Consider the following 23,295-nt stretch of genomic DNA (forward strand, 5'->3'; position numbering starts at 1 on the left):
GAGCCTCGGAAAGGCCTTCCTGTCTAGTAGGAGAATTAGGTGCCTCCCTCCACCATCTGTGCCCCATTAGGTTCTTCAAGGAGGCCAAGTATGGAGCTCATGGCCTTGGACAGGCTGGCTGTGATGCCAGCCATGGGTACCAGGGCAGGTGGGACACAGCATAGGTGTGGGCCATAGCATCAGTGTGCCTGGCCACCCAGGACCTGAATGTACCCAGTCAAAAGCTGCTACACAGTCTGGCCCTGTCGGGGAGCCCTCCTCAGCGCTTTGAACCCAGATGAAGGAAGCAGGTAGGAGAAATGGTGGCGGTGGAGGCCATACAGTGTGCCCCTGCTAGGTCAAAGGGGAACTCCTGTGGGTACCTTACGTGGTCTCTCTGGTGGCGTGCACCTGTAATGGAAGCACTTGGGAAGCAGGAGGATAGTGAGTTCCAGGTCAACCTGGGCTACACAGGGAAGCATTGTCTCAAAAACAGTCTTAGAATGCCACAGATATGGGAGATGGGAGACTTGGACCCAGTCTGAGTGGCGTCAGAGTATCTGCTTAGTAATGTGCTCCCTTTTGTGTCTTCATCTAGGCTCTGTCATCTTGTGAATTGTGTGCCCTAGACCTCACCCTCACACTGATTTGTAATTGTGCAAACTGACACGTCCTTTAGTGACTACTACTCTGGCAGATGAGGGTCAGGGTCAGGGAGCAGGTACACGGATTTCAGATGCAAATCCTGGAACTCTAAGGAACGTTGATGCAGGGGCATTGGGGTCTCTAATGGAGTTGGATGTGGGTCCTGACTTGAGGAGTTCATGTTGAAAGAGCACATTGACGTGCGCATTGCTCACATGCATTCCAGCCAGAATAACATGGACGACAGGATGATGGAGAACCAGCTGGAGACAGACTGACGCTGCCCTTGCTGCCTCCCACTTAGCAGGTCATACCACCAGCCTCTTCACACCCAGTGGTCTGACAGTCATTTCTTTCTTGTCTCTGAATGAAGGTAAGCTCACGTGCGGAGGCAACTTGGCTTTCAAATAAATAATAGAGACTCTCCCAGGATCTCCTGGTGGATGGAGAGGCTTCCAGGAAAACTGCAAATTCCTGGAAGGTTCTGGGAACAGTGAGGTGACCCTGTCCTCCCCCCATCAAGACTGGTGGGTGTGCCACCTGTTCATGCTGTGACACGGGCTTGGGACAGAATGACACTGAGTGGGGAGTGGCTGTGTAAACAGACCGTGCCATACATTTCAGAGGCAGAGACACCGGAGCAGCCGCTGCTTTTAGACCAGTGTGTGCCAGACGCGAACACTACCGCACAGGGCAGGATTTAGAGTTGGTGCCGAATTAGCCACGATATATACAAAGCCAAGTGCTGCAGTTGTTGTATTAGCTTTGGAAGGGAAATGCTCTTGTATGGTGTCAAATGCATTTAGACAGATGCCAGCAGAACATTTGAGCCACCCTGGCAGGAAGTGCCGTGGAGGCCTTCCTCTTGTACCACCACCAGAATGAGGAAGGCTCTGGGATGCAGGACTGGCTACTGGGAGGACCAGGGCAACATGTCATACATAAAAGCTTTATAATTAAAACCAGATATGTACAAATCCCTCCCCTCAGGGCTCAGGAAACCCTGCAGAAGAGGAGGCAGAAAGAGTGTAAGACCCAGAGGGGGTAGAGGTCACCAAGAAAACAAGGCCCTCTAAATCAACATGATCAAAACTGGTATGAACTCACAGACTGAAAAACCGCAGGCACAGGGACTGTCCGGGTCTGCTCCTGTCCTCTACCTACATATTATGACTTCCAGTTTAGTGTTTTTATGGGACTCCTGAGTGTGTGAATGAGTGGGTCTCTGATTCTTGTGCCTTCTCTTGGGCTCTTTCCTTCTGTTTTGTATAATTTCGATGTGTTAGTTTTTGTTTTGTCTTATTTTATTATCCCTTAGAAACCTGTTTGTTTTCTAATGAGAGATAGAAAGGGAATGGATCTGGATGAGAGGGGAGGTGGAGAGAAACTTGGAGGAATAGAGGAAGGGGAAACCATAATCAAGATATGTGACTTAAAAATTTTATTTTCAATATAAAAAAAAGACCAGAGATGTAACACAGTGGACAGAAGCTTACCTAGCGTGTAGGAAGCCTTTGGCTCCATCCCCAGCACCACGTAAATGAGGCATGCTGGTGCACACCTGGAATCCCAGCGATCAGGACGGGAGGAGGCACGATCAGAAGTTAATGGTTATCCTTGGCTACCTAGCAAGTCTGAGGTCTGCCTGGGCTACATGAGATCCTATCTCCCTGCCCCACCCAAATTACACAATAAACAAAAAGTTAGGATCATGTTCTTAGTGGTCTTGGACAGCTCCAAGGAGTCTTTCCTTGGTGGGTTTGATGTGCAAGTCCACGTCTCAGCTTGTACACCGAGTGCCTGTGTTCCTCCATGGGCTTGTCTAGATGGTGGGCCTGGTGCTCACCTATTACATTTGCTCTTTCCTTACCAGCTGGTACAGCCCCTTAGAGAGCTTCCCTTTTGTGGATGCCAAGCGGCAGCCAGCTAGGCTCCCAGATGGTTGCTACTAGGCACATGTCTTTTCTCACTGGCGTCAAGCAGGGGCTGCACCCCCACCTCAGAGCTAGTCACTTAGTCATGAATGTTGGCATGCGGCCCAAGGGAGTTTCAGGAGAGGCCAGCCAAGTTTGATTTAGTCAACCTGAGAACAGCAGGTCACACCAGCTTCTCAGATCCACAGCTGCGTGGAACCCAGAAATATTGTTTCTAGGGATTATAGAGAGATGCCCTGTCTTCTGTTGACAGACCCCACCTACTGCTGTTAATTGCTAATTCTCTTTCATGTCTGTGTATGTACTCATGCTTGCTGGTGTCAGCATGGGTGTTGACGTGGCTCAGTGTGTATGTGGAGGTCAGAGCAGCCTCTGCTCTCAGTCTGTACCCTGAGACAGTGCATTGTTTGGCCATTGCTAATTCTTAACAAATAGAAAGGAGATGCTGGAGACATGGCTCAGTAGAGTGCTTGCCTGGAAAGCATGAGATCCCGAGTTTGGTCCCAGCGCCCACACAAGGAAAGGAACAGATGTGGTGGCGCACACTTGTAATCCAGCACTGCAGAGGACACACTGGGTGACTGGAGCTCACGGGCCACTTCGGCCTGACCTGCAAGCTCCAGGACAGCAAGAGGCTCTGCCTCAAAGACCAAGGTGGGAAGCCCCTGAGGGATGATGTCTGAGTTTGTCCTCAGGCCTCTAAATGTGCATGGTGTGTGCACTTGTGTACACACACACACACACACACACACACACACACACACACACACGGAGACCATTACCACCTCCTTTCCCAGTGGTGAGGGACTGCCGTATCCATCCTCTGCAGCTAATATTCCAATCTTAGATGCTTTTGGAGACTTTGCCTAAACCGAGCACGTCTCTCTTTTCCCTGCTGCCATTCCAGAAGGCTGTCAGAGTGAAGCAGATGAGTGGCGCCCTTGTCTTCCTAGCAGGAGGTTGTGCCTCTGCTCTACTTTTAGGAGTATCTGAGATGGGATTTGCATCTCTCCCACAAAGGTCTTTCTCAGAGTAAAGGAGACGTGTTTCGGAAGGATGGTACACAGACACAGACACAACCATAACTGTAAACATTTTAATCCCTACAACAAAGGTGTGTGCAAATGTGCTCAGATACAGTAGAGCTTGCTCAGCTTGGAAGACGAGTGAGCATGCATTCCTGGGAAGCACGCAGGGGGCCTGGGTGGCCCAGAACTTGAGGAAGGAGCCTATCACCTCTAAACTCTCGTCCTGGACCAATGCACCATCAGGCTGTGGCTAGTGGCTTGCACTTCCAGCTGCGCCAAGGTAATAAAGAATGAGGCTCTTTCCAGTTGGGCTTAACCTGAATGCCTGTGGCCTGATGGCCTCAGGAGCTGTGACTCAGTGCTCTCTCATGGTGACAATAATGTGTAAAATGCCAGTAATTTAGCATGCAGCTGTTCTAATGTTACCAGGGCAGGAAGGAGCCAGTTGTGGGCTCTACTCATTCTAATTGTTTTAAGATATAACATGGCTTTTGTGAGACTTGTCCAACTCTTGTGCAGTGCTTGAGGGAGAAGGTGCAATGTCATCTCCCGACCCCCACTATGTGAGAGTTTTCAAGAACCTGAGATAAAGTTAGTGTTTTCTAGAATAGCTCTCCTTTTCCCCCAGGAAGAACCACGTGGTTCTGGAGCAGGGAGAGAGTCCCCAGACATGTGTTCCACTATTGCTCATCGGAGGCACTCTGCTGGGAAGCTGTGTCATCCAGGCCCATGTCCTCCTGGCTCGCTCTCCGACACAGCACCCCCAGGTTCTCTGCCACAGCCTCTGCCAGTCGGCGATCTTGAAGCTGCCCTTGCTCTGGGGTATCAGTGGGTTCACATGGCTCAGAGAAGTGCTTCAAAAAGGAGAGAAGCAGAGACAGTTCAGTCTGTACTCACTGACTGGCCCGAGTCACCTCACCCATCACCCCGATATCATAGGAACTGAGGCCGGGGTGGCTGCATGCCTTGAAGGTGGGCTCTTAAGCTGCACAGGACTGAAAGGCAGCCTCTGAGGTTAAGATGTGCCACCAAGCTGCATGTCTACATGGCCTCTGAATGGGGCTTTGCTCTGGAGAGCTGGGCATGTCCCACATCCAAAGGGAGCCAAAGGGAGTGGCCCCATGTTTTCCTGCCTGCCACCCTGCGAGCCCTGGTTGACCCTGTCCACCCAGCCAGCCCTGGTACTACTGATGCTGCCCCTGCAGGTTCAACCCAGCAGTTACACAAGAGCCTTTGGATTCTGGATGCTTGGAGTCCCAAAGACCTTTCATCCTTGCTGGAGACAGAAAAGGAAAATTTGCCAGGACCCTCAAAGTATTCCTGTAGAGTAAGTTTTAGACAGATGGGAAGAGAAAGGAAGGACAGTCTGTGTCCTTTTATTGAAGGAGAAAACAAAAAGAGATTGAATGATGGTTTTGCTCCTGGAGTCGCCAGTATCCTTTCTTTGGCCGGGAAACATGAATCTGCCCGAGCCTTACCTTAACTCATTTTTTTTTTTCTTTCCTAACACAGGGCATAAGAGAATTCCTGAGTTCTGTCAATCTCTTTCTTTCTCACGTATGAATCCCAGCTAGTCATCTAATGTTAGTAGCATGAATTCTGAGCCAGTAGCATCTGATTTGATAGACTCTCTTAAAACTCTGTTTCTGGGATGGAACCACTTGGAAGAGGTTGGTCATCTTGAAAATGGGGAGCCCACGACAGTTAACTCCAGTGTCTACCCTTGCCCTTTCTTCTCCCTCAGGCCAGAGCGGCACAATTGGGAAGGAAGGAATCCTGCCTCCATAGACTGGGTGAAGGGAGGCTTCTCCCATTTCTGGGCTTCTGGCTTATGGAAATAATTATGTTGGGGTACCCTGCTAACACCCATGGGGCTTGTGACCCGAAGGCTGGGGGATGCTCTTTTGTTTGCTGTAGAGCAACCTACCCTGGAAGAAGACAAAAAGTATGTGACAGGTGGGTGGGAGCCCCGGGCCCTCTGATGCGCTCCTGCCCATCCTGGGGCAGTCCTTACCCGAGTGGCACGGCCAGCAGCCCTAGTGGAAGGGCCCATCACAATGTTGACACTGCTGGATGACTGGGTGTCGCTGGTGTTGCCCCCCTCTGCAGCGGAGAGTCCAGATATGACAAGTGCACTGGAGAAACTCCTTTTGCCGAAGAGGAAGCTGAGAGTAGAGCTGGTTGAAGAGCCCAGGCTAGACCGAATGAGTGCCTCGGCCCGCTCTCGGACACTCAGGTGGCCTGTGGTGGTGACAGGAGGTGGCTGGGAGTGCAGGGATGCAGCCGAGGTGTGCAAGGAGAGCCGGCTGCCTGAGGGTCTCTGGGCTAGCTCGTGCACAGAGGTGGATGTCTGCAGGAAGGCTTGGTGGCTCTCTAGGATGGGGCCCGAGGAGCTCAGAGTAGGTGGCCTCTGGCTTATTGCTGAGTGTGCCTGGACGGACTGGCTTCTGCCTTTCCTTCTGCCTGTAAGGGAGAAGAGCACCTGGTTGAGCCCTGGAAGAAGTACTTTATGAATATGGGGACAAGGTTGGCCCTTTTCTATTTATGATCCATCAATGAGGGCAACACCCTCTTGAACCTTATCTTGGGATGGTGGGCTTACCTCCTTCCTATGTGCCACTTCCCATGACTGAGTTCACTTCCCATGAGTGAACTCACAAACCATGACTGTCCCACCTTGGCTTTGCATTAAAGGCCACAGCTTCAAGATGTGAACTTTCTGAAATCATTTCCAATACAAATCATCGGAATGCTTTTATATGTGTAATTTAATTTCAGAAGACCACAGAAGGAATGTAGGTATATCACCAGACATTATTCCATCATTTAAAATATATTGTTTATTGTGTTCAATGAAATCTTTTTTGTGTGTATATGTGTCTCTCTGTGTGTGTGTGTGTTTGTGTGTATACACTTAAGTGCAGCACCCTTGGAGACCAGAAGTTATTAGATGCCCTGGGGCTGAAGTTATAGGCAGTTGTAAGCTGCCTGATGTGGGAATGAAACTCTGGTCCTCTGTAAAAGCAGTAAGTGCTCTTAACCACCAAGCCATCTGTCTTGGGGTTTCTATTACTGTGAAGACACCATGACCACAGCAACTCTTATAAAAGGAAAACAATTAATGGGGGGTGGCTTACAGGTTCAGAAGTTTAGTCCATTATCTTCATGGCAGGACATGGTGGTGTGCAAGCAGACATGGTGATGGAGGAGCTGAGAGTTCTATATCTTGACCCACAGGCAACAGGAAGTGAACTGAGTCTACATTGAGCATAGCTTGAGCATAGGAAACCTCAAAGCCCACCCCCATAGTGACACACTTCCTCTAACAAGGCCATACCTACTCTAACAAAGCCATACCTCCAACAGTGCTACTCCCTATGAGTTTATGGGGCTCAATTACATTCAAATGACAACATCATCTCTTCAGACTCCAAATGAATATTTTTAATATTGTATATGGCTATTGTCTTTAGCTTTCCAGGAAACTAATACCAAACCAAGAGAGTGGGATTTATGCTGGGGTTCAATAATACAATACAGTGAGTGTAACATCTCACAGCAACTAGATAGAAGAGTCTAAAGATGCCTAACATTGAAATGACAGATGTGGAAGGGGCTGTGAATACTGATTTGATCACCGCCCAATGTTGGCACACATCAGAGTTTCATTCTGTGCCTCATACATGTGGGCCAATTAAGAAATAAAAAAATTTTAGATCTTAAAAACAGAGCACTAACCACAGGTGGCCAGGTACACCAATATCTGTGTGGTGGGTGGGTATCTGCTTTGCCTGTGCCATAGAAAGCCAAGTCCACCCAAAGAGACTGGAAGAGGGTGGGAGCTGACCAAACAACCCAGGCCTCCCATTGATACCACTTTGGACACAGTGATGGTGGTGTGCTCATTTCCAAAGGGTATTCACTGGTGACCTGCATGGGTTTCCTCTACCTATAGGGAGTGAAAATGGGGAGACTCAGCTTGAGGCTCTGCCTGGGGTACCCAGAACTGGTGCTGGCCTCTCTGGTCTGAGTGGTGTGAAGCCTCTCTGTCTTGGGCACAGGGGAATGGCCTTGAGCCTGAAGGTCCCTGTTAAGAAGGCAGTCAAATATGAGTGTGTGTGTGTGTGGGGGGGGGACTCTAAGGAATCAACATTATGAGCAAGGGTAGTGCCTTGTTTAGCTAGAATCTGGAAAGGCCAAACTTCTGTGATTTCTAAAGCTGATCTCTGTCAAAACCTGCCACAGCCATCGCCCACAAATCAGTGTTCTCCACCTGCACTAGGCAGGGCCTTCTGCCCATCCCAAGGACAAAGGGAGAGATGGTCACAGTATCAAAAGAGAGCTAGCCATACCTAGTCCATGCAAGACAAGGGACTGCCCCAGTTCTGAAGCTTCAGCAATTGTGTGTGTGAGTGTGAGTGTGTGTGTGTGCGCGCGCATGTGCGCGAATGTGTTCACATATGTGTGACTCTGTGTGTGAAGGCCAGAGGCTGATGTTAGATGTCATCCTCTATCACTCTCTATTCTATGTGTTTTGAACATGGGCTCTCACTGAACCTGGAGCTGCAAATTAAGCAGTGAGCCCCAGGCATCATTTTTTTTTTTTTCTGCCCCACTCACAGCGCTGGGCTGATGGGCTGATGTTGCTCCCAGCTTTTACATGGGTGCTGAGGATCTAAACTCAGGTCTCCAGATTTATGTAGCAAGCATTGTACAGACTGAGTCATCTCTTCAATTACACCTCAGATATTCTTTCAGTTTTTTTTTGTTGCTCTTTTTTTTTCAATTTTAATTTTACAAATTAAATAGCATCAAGAAAGCTGTGTTAAAATCATCTGTGCTGCTCAGACTCATTATTTTACAATTAACTTATTTTTCCAATAACCGCATTATCAAATCACGAGCATTTCTAGGGAAAACCTTCAGACCTGAGTGGAAACATAATGTAAATTATGTTCCTTGGTTCGTTATTTTTTCTTTGTCTTTGATCATTAGCTGGAAGGTTGTGATGAGAGCCCTTGGAAGCAGCCCTTCTCTCTGGTGTGCGGTTCAGTCTAGTGACGGGTTTCTATCTACTTGTGGTAAGAAGTAGGTCACCAGGCTCACTGCTAGGCCAATTCTGCTTGGCTGTGACATTTACTGTTGAGGACGAGGAAACGACTATGGGTTGTTGGGAACTTTGTGAGGCTGGCACATGGAGCTCCTGGCAGTGGGTATGAGTGTGAAATACCCAGCAAGCCAGCAGTGGCTGCCCAGTGTGGTGGCCTGGGTGGCCTGCTTGTTAGGGTTCTGGCCAGACACCAGTCCTCTGGGATTCTGGCAAAGGATCAGAACTGGAATGGATGATGAGAATCAAGGCAAGGAGCAAAGACAGGGTGGGGCAGTGATGGGGGTGTGCTCAGTGGTACATGAGAGGTGAGCCCGGTCAGTAGGAGTGGTACAAGGTCCTGTTAGTATTGCACACTCACTAGTGCTGAGTGACTCCTACCTAGCCCTTCCCAAAGGTAGTCCTCCACCCTTGAGTGGCCTCGTGCCTCGCTATCACATGACAACTGGCACTTGTGGTGTGAATGAGAACCTGACTCCTCCAAGCTCACGTGTGGCATCCGGTTGGTGGTGCTCTTTTAGGAGACTGTGACACCTTTGGGTGGTGGCACCTCCCTGGAAGAAGTGTGGTGTTTATAGCCCACCCATGCTTCCCTCTGAGCACAGTCTGCTACTGTGATGACCAAATGCAGAATCCCATCTATAGACTCAGCTTGCGTCAGCCACCATGCCTTCCCCACCACGACGGACTCTATACCCTGAGTTAGTCACCCAGGCTGCTCAGTGAAGATTATGAACTTGTGACCTGTAGGGTGACAGAAAGCCAAAGAGAACCATAGCCAGCATAGCCTCTTCTTTCTTTGAGTTGGGGAGGGGCATGTCTCCTCTCTTCCTTTCTTTTCCCAGTCTACTGGGTATGGGCTCAGGCTCTGCTTGGGTGTCTTGCTCAACTGCAGTGCCTCCTTCCCTTGGCACATCATTTTGTCAGGAGAGGGAGGGGTCTTGGCTGTCTACCATGTTCCTGTCCCCATTCCTGCCCACAGTGGGAAGGGGCTGCCTCAGGAGGAAAAAAGCGTCAGTTCTACCCACCAAAAGGAAGTGGGCCCCTTGCCAGCCAGGGGACAGGGCAAGGCTGTGGCTGGTGGGGATGTAGTCAGAGGTACAGATGGAATGCTGGGAGTGTCCAGGTGTCCTGGGGTTCAACGCTGTCAGAGCTAGGACAGGGTAGCAGCTGAAGAAGCTCACAGTGGTTAGGATCGGAGGTTCAGGGCGATCTTTCCTCATCTGAATCCCAGGTTGGCTGCTCCCTGACTGGGTACCTTGACTTGCCTTTCTGTGCCCCTGTGTCTCCATCGGGGAAGGGAAGACAGGACACCCCTAAGAGCCTAGAGCCATGGAGGCGTAAAGGAACCTGTATAAGTACAGCCCTGTGCACACAGCCTCTGCAGCAAGGTGTGGTGGTCACATGGGATGCAGAATGAATGAGGAGAGCACTACAAGCTAGGTCAGGGCTGGGAGACCCTCGCCCAGGACTGATTAGGTTCAAGGGCTGGGAACCCAGGGTCTGGGGTATTTTGCCAGCATGCCTTGTTCCCTTAGAAGTTCAGACCTAGACTGGACTTTGTAGGAGAGTTTTAAGAAGCAATAATGAAAAATCAAGGCCTGGTTTAGCTTTTCAAATATCTTGTACCAACATGGGCCCTCAGCATCCTGCACCTCCCCCGTGTGGATCTGGTGGTAGTGGCAGGGACCCCAATGCCATGGCCTGGGTCTCGAACAAAGCGTGGCATCTGGATTCTCTGGCCTCACCAGCTAAGGGTACTGCTCTGCTCTGAAAAAGCAGAAGGCGTTCACCAGGAATGGACCTGCCAGGGCCTCTGACACACTCTGACCCTCTCTAGCCTTGCTCTGGCCAGATATGTCAGCAGCAAGGACAGGAAAGTGCAGGTGATCACGTTTTCCCATCTGGAAGATCACCTGTGTGTCCCTGGAACGTTTGTCCCATCATATCAGAGGCTATGGCAGCAATGAGACCACAGACTTCAGGTGCTGTGCTGGGCTCGGGGAGACAGCAGCTGGTAGGAGGGAGGAGCTATGTTTCCTTCCTAGCAGCTGACTTGCATTTCCCCTCTCTACCCAGTGCCTGCTCACCTGCTTTACTCTGTGCCGCCAATCACCCACCTGCCTATCTTCCTGTTATCTACTGCCTGTCTCCTCTCTCTATAGTCCCCATCTCTCACCTTTCCTCATCTGTCTGTTATGTACCTGTTATCTATCTATCTATCTATCTATCTATCTATCTATCTATCTATCTATCTATCATCTATCTATCTATCTATCTATCTATCTATCTATCTATCTATCTATCTATCTCCAGCCATCATCTATTTCTATGTATAATGTATCTATTATCTATCATCTCTCTCTGTATAAATATCTTTCTCTTTCTCTACAAATATATATGTATATAATTTCCCTAGCTATCTAATATATACAGATCGTCTATTGATGTATATGTCATCTAGACTATTATCTGTAATACTTATATACCTACCTACCTATTTTGTCAACTATCTCCATCTAAGTATCTATCATCTGTCTGTCTGTCTGTCTGTCTGTCTGTCTGTCTGTCTGTCTGTCTGTCTGTCTGTCTATCTATCACATCTGTCTATCTATCTATCTATCTATCTATCTATCTATCTATCTATCTATCTATCTATCTATCTATGTATTACCACATCTATCTACCTACTATCTATCATCTACCTATTATCTATGATATCCATATATCTATGATCTTCCAATCATCTGTCTATCATCTATTATCTACCAATCATTTATCTGTTTATTGGTTCAGGCACCACCCCACCCCCAGCCAACCAGTCACATTTATATAATCTTATATTTTGTGCCCCCATCCATGCCTTGCTCTTGGTACTCTCAGGTGGTAGGCACTGCCCTCCTGACCCCTCCAGTGCCGAGCTACAGGCGAAGCATGCACACACAGGGGTGCTTGTTACATGCTTTTAGAAGTTGAAGAAAGAGAAGCTGAGGGCCAAGGCCAGAAGCACTGACAGGCTGTCCAGGGCAGAGCCATGGAGCATCAGGAACCAGGCTAGAGCCTCTGCCTCCCCAGGCTGTGTCCTCTGTGAGCCCCTGGCCCCTCCTTTCTCAGCCAGCATTAGAGTCATGTCCATCTGGTAGAGTGTATTCCATGGCTGTGAGACATAGGGTTTTCAGCTTTAGACTCAGCTCGTCCCTTCCTCTGCTACTCTGCTTGTATCCTTCTACCCCATTCTTTCTGCCTTGGAATGGTGGTGGTCACAGAGCATGTGAGAGAAGCAGAGGACTGGCTATAGACAGAGAAGGACACCACGTAGGTCTGTGGCTGCAACATGACATACCCAGGATGCATATGGTGGAACAGCATTGAGAAGGACAGAGGGAATGGAGTGTCTAATGGTCGTGGAGACATACAGACAAATGGTACCCAAGGTAATGGACACATACATGGATGGATGAATGCCCAAAGCTGGACCCAGCCAGCCAGCAGGCATCACGAGCAAATCTCTTCCAGCAGCCACAGCCACTAACCCTAAGCTCCTTGATTGCAGCAAAGAGGCCCTGGAGATTAGAAAATACATTCCATGATGTTGGACCTCCGGCCCTGGGCACTCACCTGCCCGATGAGCCCCTCCACGGGGTGAGGCCCATTGCTGGGTGCCTCCTTTCCTGGGTTGTTCCGTGCTGCTGTCCCGGCTCTCTCCATTAGGGGCATTACTGTCACCTGCTGATGGCACTGGTCCGCCGTCTACGTCTTCGATGTTGCCACCTGTCCTCTGGCCCACACTGCAGTCCTTTCTCATCCTGTGGGAGGGGCGGGAGCGTTAGGGTCTCACTGACACATCTCTCACATGCCACACGGTGACATCACTTGAGGACAGTGATCTCATGAGATTGCGTCGCCAGGTGATGTGTAGCTGGCTTGCTTTGTGCAGCATTGATGTTCTTATCCATGCATTCCACAGGCTGGATTCCCATTGTGCCACCTAACTTACACTACTGATCCCCAACCCCAGCAATGAGCGAACTGGGTGGACGGGCACTCTCCTCAGTGGACAGCGCCCCTGGAGTGAGAAAGGGGCTCAGTGTCGAATAAACAAGTAGGCATGGCAGAATGAAGAAGCACCCGTCTGAACCGTCCATGAGAACCCACCAGGAATGCTGTCACACTCCAGCGAAGCTTAGGATGCCCCCAGCAACCAGAGGCTCATTACCGCGAGAGGAAGAAGACGGCACTGAGTGACAGGCCAGAAGCTTCATTGGTTCTCTCCAGCAAACAAATAGTTAAAACCCCGAGGAGAGCTGGGGAGGGGGAGATGGCTCAGTCTGTCAAGCAAGCAGTGCCAGCCTGAGGCCCTGAGTGAGGCCTGCGGATCCCATGTGAAAACACTGGGTATGGTGGTGTGCACTTGTAATCTCAGCGCTGGGGAGGTGGAGACTGGCAGATCCCTGGAGCTCACTGACCGGCCAGGCTAGCCTCATTGGTGGGTTCGGGGCCAGTGAGAGACCTTGTGTTAAAAAATGAATGCTGGCAAGATGGGAAAGGAACTACACAAAGTTGGCCTCTCAGTTCCACATGTGTATGTCTCAACACACCACACACACACACACACACACACACACACACACACACACACTGGCACACACATGAACATATACATAAACAAAATAAATTTTTTAAAAAAGTACCCACTATCCTTCAGACCAGTTAGAGGGTAGACACAACCTGGGCCTGAGGGTGGAGAAAGTGACTCTGTGTATGTGACATTCCCCAATGATTCACTCTGAGGCCACTTGTTAGACACATGACCTGCTGAAGGTCAGTTGGATCAGCTAGGCACAGCAGGTTGACTAATGTAAGACAACAGTAATCATCATCATCATCATCATCATCATCATCATCATCATCATCATGCCGCCCAGAGCTCCGGAGAGCTCAGCTCCACACACTCCTCCCTGGTGCCCAGGCAGAAGCCTCTGGGAAGTCCTACCTTAGCCACCTGGTCTGGAACCATGTCCTCATGCGGTTCAGCGTGACAGGCCCACCCCAGACACTCTGCAGCTGCTTGTGGGTGCCCAGGTAGGATGTGGTCAGTGGGGAGACATACATGGGGTATCCCAGTGGCTGGTCGCAGGAGGAGTTGATGAGATTGCGCAGGACCTGCTTGTTGTTCTGGATGCTTCCACGCTCTGGGTTGCGGTTGCGCAGGAAGATGAGTTCCTGCTGCTGCCCTGCCCAGAGTCCCCGCACGCACTCCTTATTCACCTGTAAGCAGGGGTGGGGATGGGAGAAGCACAGGGACCCTGGCTGTCAGTCTGGGTTTAGCCCATGGAGAGTGGGTATGGTTCTGGGACAGGGAGTCTGGGGATGTAACAACTCGGTCTAAGGCCCTTGTCTCAGTCCTGAAAATGATGTCATACTCACAGGGGAGGGGGCGTGGGGGGAGGAACTTGGGGAAAATTAAAGGAAGTAAGTTTTTTTCCTTAGCCCTGTGCAAAGCTGGGCCATGGGGAAGAGGACTCTTCCACCCAGGAGCAGGCAATCAGAGAAAAGTCTGCAACTTTGAAGTAGGCATGTCCAACTTGCAGCCCATGGGCCACAGGTCCTAAATCAGAAATTACTTAAAAGATTAAGATACTTAAAACAAAAAAAAAAAAAACCCTCTTGTGAATTTGGTGGACCTTTCCCACACACTGGTTCTCCAAGGAGGGAGATGACTCCAGCCGTGGACCGTGGCTTTCAGGCTGCGTCTCTGGCCGGCCTCTGACGCCTGGCTAGCACTCCTCCGACTTAGGGACCAGTTGTGCCCACTGCCTTCCCTTTCTTCCTGTTCCCCAGTTGGAGACCAAGGCATGTGGCCTACCTTGATGACCTTGAAGCTCAGGAAACCCCTGTGGAGCATGATGACCTTGTACTCATCAGCACCCTCGTCCACCACGTGCCTCAGAGTCAACAGCTCCTCCTTGTTGGACAGCACAGCGCCCCTCCAGGCTGGGTCTCCCTCGTGGCAGATCACGACTTTCTTCTCAAAGGACTGGATGGCCTCATAGAGAACTGCTGGGTCTTCATACTCATCCGGGCAGGTGAACTGGTCCTGGTGGGGAGAGCCCAGGTGGGCTCAGTGAGGCCAGAGCTGCTGGTCTGGGCAAGGGCAGAGGGGGACTTGCAGTGGCCTCTAGGGCCACATGCTCTCCTTGTTTTCCTCCCCCAGTCCCCCAGTCCCCACCCCATCACTGAATCCTAAGCTGGGCACAGAGGGCAGCTCAACTTATTGTCCCTAACCAGATGGAGCGTGCCTAGGAAAGAGCTGCATTTCTCAGACCTCTGTGACATTTAGGTCAACCCCCCTCTTCCTGGTTCTGGCTGTTCTAGAACTTGCTTTGTAGGCCAGGCTGGCCTCGAACTCACAGAGATCTGCCTGCCTCTGCCTCCCCAGTACTGGGATTAAAGGCATGTGCCCCCAACTGCCCAGCTCAGAGACTATATTTTTATTAATTCACTTTTTGTAGGTTTTTTTTGAGACAAGATCTCATTCTGTAGCTGAAGTTGACCTAGACTAATTCACCATTTTCATTATTATTTGAGCATGTAATATACATCAGAAAGAGATGAAGACCATGTTATTGACTTTCTCCTTCTATGTGTGCAGTGTGTGTATACTGCATATGTAGAGACCAGAGGACAGCCTTGGGTGTCTTCCTTGGTGGCTATCCACGTCATTGTTCTGAGATAGGGTCTTTCACTGATCCTAGTGGTCACCAGATTGGCTAGACTGACTGGCTGGTGACCCCCAAGAGCCTCTTGTCTTCTGTCCCCAGCACTGGGATTGCAAGCAAACTAACACACCTAGATTTTCTATCTGGGGTCTATGGTTCAAACTCATATTCTCATCTTGCACAGCAAACACATTATTAACAGAGGCCTCGCCCCAGCTCACATTATTTACCCTTTCCCTTGCTGAAACCCAATACTGGACACAAACAACTTAAGTTTGTTTTCTATTTCAGCCATGGTGAAGAGGATTTACGCCATACTCCTTGGCTGAGCTGACTCTAGGTCAGTGAGGAGGCAGATCATGGAGTGGGGTCCTTGGGAGGAGGGCGGAGAAGATGGCTGCTCACTGTACAGTGGGCAAGAAGTAGGTGTAAGGGGGCAGACTCCTTCCCCCACACCCCAATTTCAGATTAATCCTTCTTTCAGAAGTGGCTTTTTACCTGGTGCAGTTTCAGGGACATCCGGATGGCTGGAACAACAACTTTGTGCAGCAGGTCCATGTCGGCAAATACCCACTCATCTCGAGCTGTGACCCGGAAGTCACCTTTGAAGAGGGCATGCAGCCCGTACAGAAATGAATCCAGGCTGCAAAACAGAGTCACATCACTGTGGGATCACTCTGCGCAGTGCTTATGATCGCTTCATCCCCACCAGCATCTGCATCTCCTGCTTTAAAAATGATCTTCCTGGGCCTAGGAAGATCGCTCAGTAGGTACACACAAGCATGGGGGCCCGAGTTCCCAGTACCCCGCAAAAGAGTCATGTGTGGGGGTGTATGCTGGTTATCCCAGTGCTGAGGAGGCAGAGGTAGGATTGGTGCCTGGTTCTCACAGGCCACCCAGTGAACTTAACCAGTAAACTCCAGACCATTGAAAGACGCTGTCTCAAGTAAGATAGATGGTATCTGAGTGACAAGACATGTATGACCACTTGCACATGCGCACACACAAACACACTCATTATCTTCCTGTATTTTAGACTGACCCGGCATGGAAAGGAAGATGACTCTGTACTTTTCCCAGAACCCCCTGTGCCTGGCCCCGCAGCGAGGTGTGAAGTATGCTGGTGCCTTGGTGTACGGTCATCTCCCATCATCATAGGATCCACTAACATGATCTCTGAATGTGAAACTGAGATCCAGCTTGGAACAGGCCAAACACATACACCAGGAAGCAAGCTTGCCCTCCCCAGCTACCCTGGCTCTGCCACACATACCCTCCCCACACCAGGGTCTTATTCCTCCTCTTGAGATTTCAGGGCTGTGTTAACCATAGTAAAAATTGGATTCTGCCATGATATATAGAGGGGGAAAAATAACCAAATGTCATCCAAGCATGGATTCTTAGATTATCAGAGCACAACTGTTCCCTCTGCCACCCTTTCTTCATGGCTAGGGAAGAAGCAGGGTGACCAAGGTCAATGCCAGTGGCTAATGGCTCTGCCAGGGTTGTTCAGGTTTTCACAGTGTCTTAGTCAGGGTTTCTCTTGCTGTGAAGAGACACCATGACCACAGCAACTCTTACAAAGGAAACTATTTCGTTAGGGCTGGTTTACAATTTCAGGGATTTAGTCCGTTATCATCATGGCGGGACATGGCAGCGTGTAGGCAGATATGGTGCTGGAGAAGGAGCTGAGAGTTCTACATCTTGCAAGCAACAGGAAGTGGTCTGTCTCACTGGGTGTGGCTTGAGCATCTATGAGCCCTCAAAGCCCGCCTCCACAGTGACACACTTCCTCCAACAAGATCACACCTACTCTAACAAGGCCACACCTCCTAATAGTGCCACTCTCTGTGGGGGGCATTTTCTTTCAAAGCACCAACCATGCATGTCCAGGTTTTCCCCGCTTCGTTTCACTTCCCTGTCTTTCTCACCTGTCATTAAGTGCCACCTGAGTGAAGAACAGGCTGTCACGCAAGGGAAGTTGCTTAGGGCCTGGGACCTTTTCTGAGTGAACATGGTGAGTGGGCTCAGGAAAAGTGTGTCCTGTATTCTGGGTCTCGGAAGGAGAGATGGTTCTCCTCTCCTCCATTCTTATTTCTGTACGGCGCCCTCTCATAGCTACCTCCAATGCTCCTGAGATGCAGGGGTGAGGCAAACATGGCAGCCAGCACCCTGGACAGGGCTGGACAGGGACAAGAGGTGCAGGACATGCATGGGAAAAGGTTTTCAAGGATTTAATGAGAAGAGCTCTGACTCAACACAGTGCATGGGACCTGTGCATCAGAGAAGCATGCGCACCACTTGATGTTGTAGCACTCTGCTGTGGCACGTACCTCTGTTCATTTCCACCCGGAACTCCCGTGAGGGAGACTCAGAGGCTTTGCACTAGAACAGGCTGTGCCTCCAGGCCCTCCTCAGATGGGGCTGCTGGTGTGGCCTGGAGGAACCTAGAACCTTCTGGAAAGAGACTGAGGAAATAACCCTTCCCAAAGGGTTGTTTGCTCACAGAGCAAAAGCTCCCAAGGGGCTGAGAACCACAGCCAGCTCCTGGGAGGCAAAGAGGCCGTTGGAGCAGAGCAGAACTGCAGGAAGGCTGGAACCATGAGCAGAGGCTTCCCTACACGAGCGATGCCTGCCATCTGCTCTCCAGGGGAACATCTGAGGATGCCCCTGGTGTCAGAAAGACACTAATTGTAGAATTCGAGATGGGGTGCTAAGTCATGATGGGGTGAGTGGCAGGAAGGTACGGGGACACCACACTGCACACTCAGTGTAAGAGGAAAAACTCCTTTTAGATAGTACAATGGAAAACTTGAGGATTCGCCCAGATCCCCCAGGCAACACCCACAGATACAAGAGCCTCAGCCTGCTGCTTGCTCAGCCACAGGCCATTGCTTCCTCCAGAGCCTTACTAAGATACCCAGGCCCCCATCTGAGGCCTCAACAGTCTATACATCAGCTGTTGATTTTCTTTTCAGAGAAAATGACACATGGCAGCGCTTACAGGTGCTGTATTAAAGTGACTCTCCACGTGAGCCACAGAGCCCAGGTGAGAATCCCTCCAGCCTGCGGAATCACCCCTTGACCTCACACATGGAAGAGTTTTAATGGGAGGTGTTTCATAACTGGCCTTTCTCCCTGGAGGGAATAAAGAGGAAGAAGATATCCAGCAAGCAGCCTGGAGTAAAGCAGGGCAGGGGGTGGGGTGGAGCGAGGAGAGTGGAAGCCTCCAGAACGCCTGCCATGCCTTTGGATTTGGAGCTTCACTGGCCTTTGTCCTCTTAAGCCTCTGTTGAGAAGCCAGTGTGATCATAGCAGTTAGGATCCCTGAGTGGAGAGGCAGAGATAGGTGGGTCCCAGGGGCTCCCTGGGCAGCCAGCCAGCCTGGCCCACAGGGAGAGGCCCAGAAGAGTGACAGCCAAAATTATTCCCTGGCTTCCACACACGTGCACACTTAACAGGCACATGAACACACACACACACACACACACACACACACACACACACACACACAGTGACTAGACTGAGAAGTGACAGACTCTCACCCAGCTGGATCTGGGCTGCCACTGCTGTGGCACACAGCACAACCAAAGTTGTCTGTCTCGGAGGCTGAGCCCCATCTGAAGCCCACCAAGGAGGTAGGCAAGCCAGGCTATCTCACCATGGTGCCAGGATGCCGGGAGCATCAGTAGAGATTAGCTGTGTCTAGACAGGGACGGCAGGGAGGATACATCTGGCTCTGACCCCACCCCTTCTTGTCACTAGCTCCTTTTCCTGTCTGACCAGCTCTACCATGCCCTTCACATCATGATGAATTTGAAACCATGAGCCAGAACAAACCATTCCTTCTTTGAACTTGCTCTCACGGGCGTTCTGATCATAGTGACAGGGAGAGCAAAAACTCACACAATCCCTGACCAACCTGGCTTGGCTGTCACCTGTGATCTCTCCATGGTGCCTCTCAATCACCGGTACTGGGCCCACAGGGGACATCTGTCCATGTCTGGGGACAATTTTGATGTCACAACTGATACAGGGACACTGGGTAGAGTCGGGGGTGCAAAATCAACTCAGAAGAGCCACCCAAGGAACTGCTAGAGCTCCAATGTTGAAAACCCCCAGATGCATTGGGAAATGAGACCAGCCCCAGAGTGGGGGTCATCTAGTACCAGGCAAGAGATCACCGCCTTGGGTTTGTATTGTAGACTTTGGGGAAACAACTTTGCCACAGGAATCGTTTCTGCAGGACTCTTCAGGGTATGCCCCGCACAGACTGACTTGTTCTGCATTCCAAACACGCTGCCCCCCTCCACACTGCTACACCCAGGCTTTGTAAGAGCAGCGCAGCTAGTGAGGGGCACCCAAGAGGGGATGCACCACTGCATCAGCCTGGGGGTGCAGGTGCTCAGGATGTCAGCCTCTGCTGCCAAACTCGGGCGGGACAAGAGACCCGCCATAGGATCCTAGCCAGCTCTCTTCCTGTGTCCCTTACTCCCCTCTGGGACATCTGCAGACAAGGCATTGGCTTTTCTGTTGCAGTCACTTTTGTGGCATGCCAGTTCCCAAACACCAAGGGCCAGATGACCAGTGCCACCTCACAGGCATTTTAATCACAGTGACAAAAAAAAAAAAAAAAAAAAAAACAGAAACAAACAAACAAAAACAATAAAACCAACCAACCAAAGAAACAAACCCCCTAACACAGTTCCTGAGTAGCCCGACTCTGTTCCCATCTGTGGCTTTCCACGTGGCTCTCAACTATTGCCATCAAGGGATGTGTTAGAGCCCATTGGGTTCTAAAATCCAAATATTTCCATGGGGAAGCCTGGCTTATCCTAGGTGGTACAGAACACTCAGAATGCCCTGTTGTTCCTCCAGGGCAAGTGCCTCCCTGGGAGGGAAGAGATGTGATCCAGAAACTCTACTCCCCACATCCCTGTCTCTGCCTCCCAGCACTGGGGTCTCAGATGTGCATGATACCGGACCCAGGTTTTGAAGTGAGTAAGGGGATCTGAACTCAGGTCCCCATGCTCGAACAGCAAGCTCTTTACCCCATACCATCTCCCCACACCTCATTTTTCATTGTGAGTTAGAGAGCTACGGACAGGTTGGGGACAGTTCCCAGCGAATGCCTGTCAGCATTCATGCTGTGCTATGGGCCCAGTGGCTGAAGTTGAGAGATGCAGGCGTGTCCTAGTGACCTGGGCACAGAGGGTGTGTGCTGGTCGCCATGGCATGGGAAAGGATCCATGTGGGCAGGAGAAGACATGGTGCCGCTCCAAACGGCATGACATTCCTGAGCTCAGACTGTACTTGAGCCACCACACAGTTAAAGCCCAGGCAGCTTCTGTCATCAGTCTGGCACAGGACATGGCGACACAGAAGCTAAGCAGGTGGGAGGAAGTGGTAGACACAGGATGAGCTGAGTAGCTCTGGGGCTCTTTCGTTTTCTCCTTCCTTCCTTCCTCCTTATTTCCCTCCAGTGCTGGGAACAGAACCTAAGTTCCCATACATGCTAGGAAGTACTTGACCATGAGCTCTACCTGCAGCCCCATTTCCCCCCTGGCTTTTAAACTCAAATGTTCCCTCGTGTACCAAGATTCTGATTTCAGCTGATGTCAGGAGCTCCCTTCCCCCCGCCCTACCTCCCCCCCCCCCCCCCCCCCCCCGTCAGTTTCTCTAGTGCTGAGTACCAAAGATGAAACCACATGATAGCCACTGACTGAGGGGTTGGATGTCACTAGTTAGAGCATCTTAGCTGGAAGAGAGGGGACAGCAGGGCCCAGGCACAGCTTGTCTGTGACAGACCCTGCTCAGGGACAGAGGGTGAAAGGGGCCCAGGGAAAAATGATGGGGATGAACCTTTCCCAAATATCGACTTTGCTAGGCACCTCGAAAACCTCCATAAGAAGGCTTACAATCATTTTATTTGAAGACAGGGTCTCATGTATCTCAGGCTGGCTTGAACTCACTATGTAGCTAAGGATGACCTTGAACTTCTGACCCTTTGCTTCTACCTCTAGAGTGCAGAAATTACAGGTGTATGTCACCATGCATGCTTTATACAGCGCTGGCTGTTGAACCCAGGGCTTCAGGAACACCAGGTAAGCCTTGTACCTGTATTCTTAGCACAACCCGTACAACCTGAAAGGTCTGAAACCTGGGACCTCTGGGTTCCAACTGCCCATATTAGTATTTCCAAATGCAATAACATTCTCAAGTTTACAATGACAAGAAATGTTTTGCAGACCCAACCTGATTCCTGAGGAAAGACGCATCTAAAAGGCTTTCCAGCAGGCCAGTTTTGAAGTAAAGAAAATGACTGACATGATCCATCAAACACAAACCCCAGGCACATGCACAAGGCTAAAACACCCCAGCTGACTCCTAGGTACCTCATGGCCATATTGTGTGCTGCTGTTCCCAGAGCTCGCCTTCCCAGAATGCACAGGGCAAAGGAAAGTGTCACCAGAGGTGAGTCTTCGTCACTGTCCACAGGTTCCAGGGCCTTGGAGAGCTGGAAGAACAAGGATGTGAACCCAGCTGTCACACAGGCTTTCACAAGTGCGGCTGAAGCAGGCTTGTCGGGGGACACTGTCGCCAACCAGGCATCTCCGAAGTGACCCCAGAGAGAGGAGTCTTTTGCTGCCCATGGCCATCTCTCTTATGGTTGGGCATGGAAAGATATACATGGGAAAAGCAGTGTTACTTACTTTTCTAAACACAGTCATGATATTTCTGATAAGAGGCAATTTGAGGAAGAAGGGTGTTATTCTGGCCCACAGAAGAGGCACAGTCCATCATGGTGGGGGAGGCATGGCAGCAAGAGGGAGAGGTGACTGGTCATGTGTGCAGTCAGGAAGCAGAACATGAACAGGATGATGTAGGGCTAGGCCATAAAGCCTCAAAGCCTTTGTGGTGATTTGCATAAGAGTGGTCCCATAGGCTCATATGCTTAGTCACCAGAGAGTGGCACTATTTGAGAAAGATTAGGAGGGGTGGCCTTGTTGGATGAAGTGTGTGGTGATACATTGTGCATCCCAATAAAGCTTACCTGGGGATCAGAGGACAAAGCCAGCCACTATATTAAACATAAAGGTCAGGCAACGGTAGCACACGTCTTTCATCCTAGCATTTGGGAGGCAGAGATCTTTGTGAGCTCAAGACCACACTGGGAACAGAGCCAGTTGTGGTGGTACACACCTTTAATCCCAGCACTAGGAAGGAAGGAAGATGGCAGGGTACAGAAAGGTATACAAGGCGTGAGGAAACAGGAAGTCTCCTCTTGAGGATGAGAATTTTCCTAGAGGTAAGAACTTGTGGCTGGCTTGTTCTGCTTCTCTGAATTTTCAGCTTCACCCCAATATTTGGCTCTGGGCTATTTATTAATAAGAAAGTTTGTGTTACAGAAGTGTGTCACTGGGAGTGAGTTTGAGGTTTTAAAAGCCCAAGCCAGGCCCAGTTTCTCTCTCTCTGCCTGTGGATCAGGATGTAGAACTCTCAGCTGTCTCTCTAGCACTGTGTCTGCCTGTGTACCGCCATGATGATAATGGACTAAGCCTCTGGAGCTGTAAGCCAGCCCCCAATTAGATGCTTTCTTTGGTAAAGTTTGTTTTGGTCATGGTGTCTCTTCACAGAAATAGAACACTGACTAAGACAGCCTGCCTCCAGTGATCTACTCAGTCTAATGAGGCTCCGTTTTTTTAAAGATTCTACAATCTTCCCAAGTAGCAGTATCATTGAAGGACCAAATGTTCAAACATATGAACCTATGGGGGAAACATCTCACATTCAAACCACAATGGGTACTTCCCGAGAGCAAGGTGGCAAAGGTTAGGTTTGATGAGCAAATTCCCTGGGATGAATTCTTATGACAGATTTAG

The 23,295-nt window shown here is 50.2% G+C and overlaps 1 protein-coding gene across 3 annotated transcripts in view; it reads right to left on the bottom strand.

Annotated features, from left to right (window-relative positions):
* Positions 1 to 3,640: 3,640 nt before the first annotated feature.
* The window catches only part of Pcnx2 (pecanex 2), a 167,508-nt gene continuing 147,853 nt past the window's right edge, over positions 3,641 to 23,295 (bottom strand). Inside the window, exons 28-34 of one of the 3 annotated variants that reach the window (XR_013051388.1) lie at positions 21,808 to 21,929; positions 15,911 to 16,055; positions 14,560 to 14,837; positions 13,687 to 13,961; positions 12,312 to 12,499; positions 5,601 to 6,049; positions 3,641 to 4,440 (exon numbers count right to left, since the gene is read on the bottom strand). Coding sequence is in view for 2 of the 3 variants with exons in the window: in XM_076572346.1 (XP_076428461.1) it covers positions 5,304 to 6,049; positions 12,312 to 12,499; positions 13,687 to 13,961; positions 14,560 to 14,790; positions 15,911 to 16,055; positions 21,808 to 21,929 (1,707 nt within the window). In the remaining variant the exon portion in view is untranslated. Of the gene's footprint in view, positions 4,441 to 5,174; positions 6,050 to 12,311; positions 12,500 to 13,686; positions 13,962 to 14,559; positions 14,838 to 15,910; positions 16,056 to 21,807; positions 21,930 to 23,295 lie in introns of those variants that run through there. The other 2 variants (XM_006982493.3, XM_076572346.1) reach the window with 2 other exon arrangements.

The sequence above is a fragment of the Peromyscus maniculatus genome, chromosome 5 (assembly GCF_049852395.1).
Source record: "Peromyscus maniculatus bairdii isolate BWxNUB_F1_BW_parent chromosome 5, HU_Pman_BW_mat_3.1, whole genome shotgun sequence".
Lineage (NCBI taxonomy): Eukaryota > Metazoa > Chordata > Mammalia > Rodentia > Cricetidae > Peromyscus > Peromyscus maniculatus.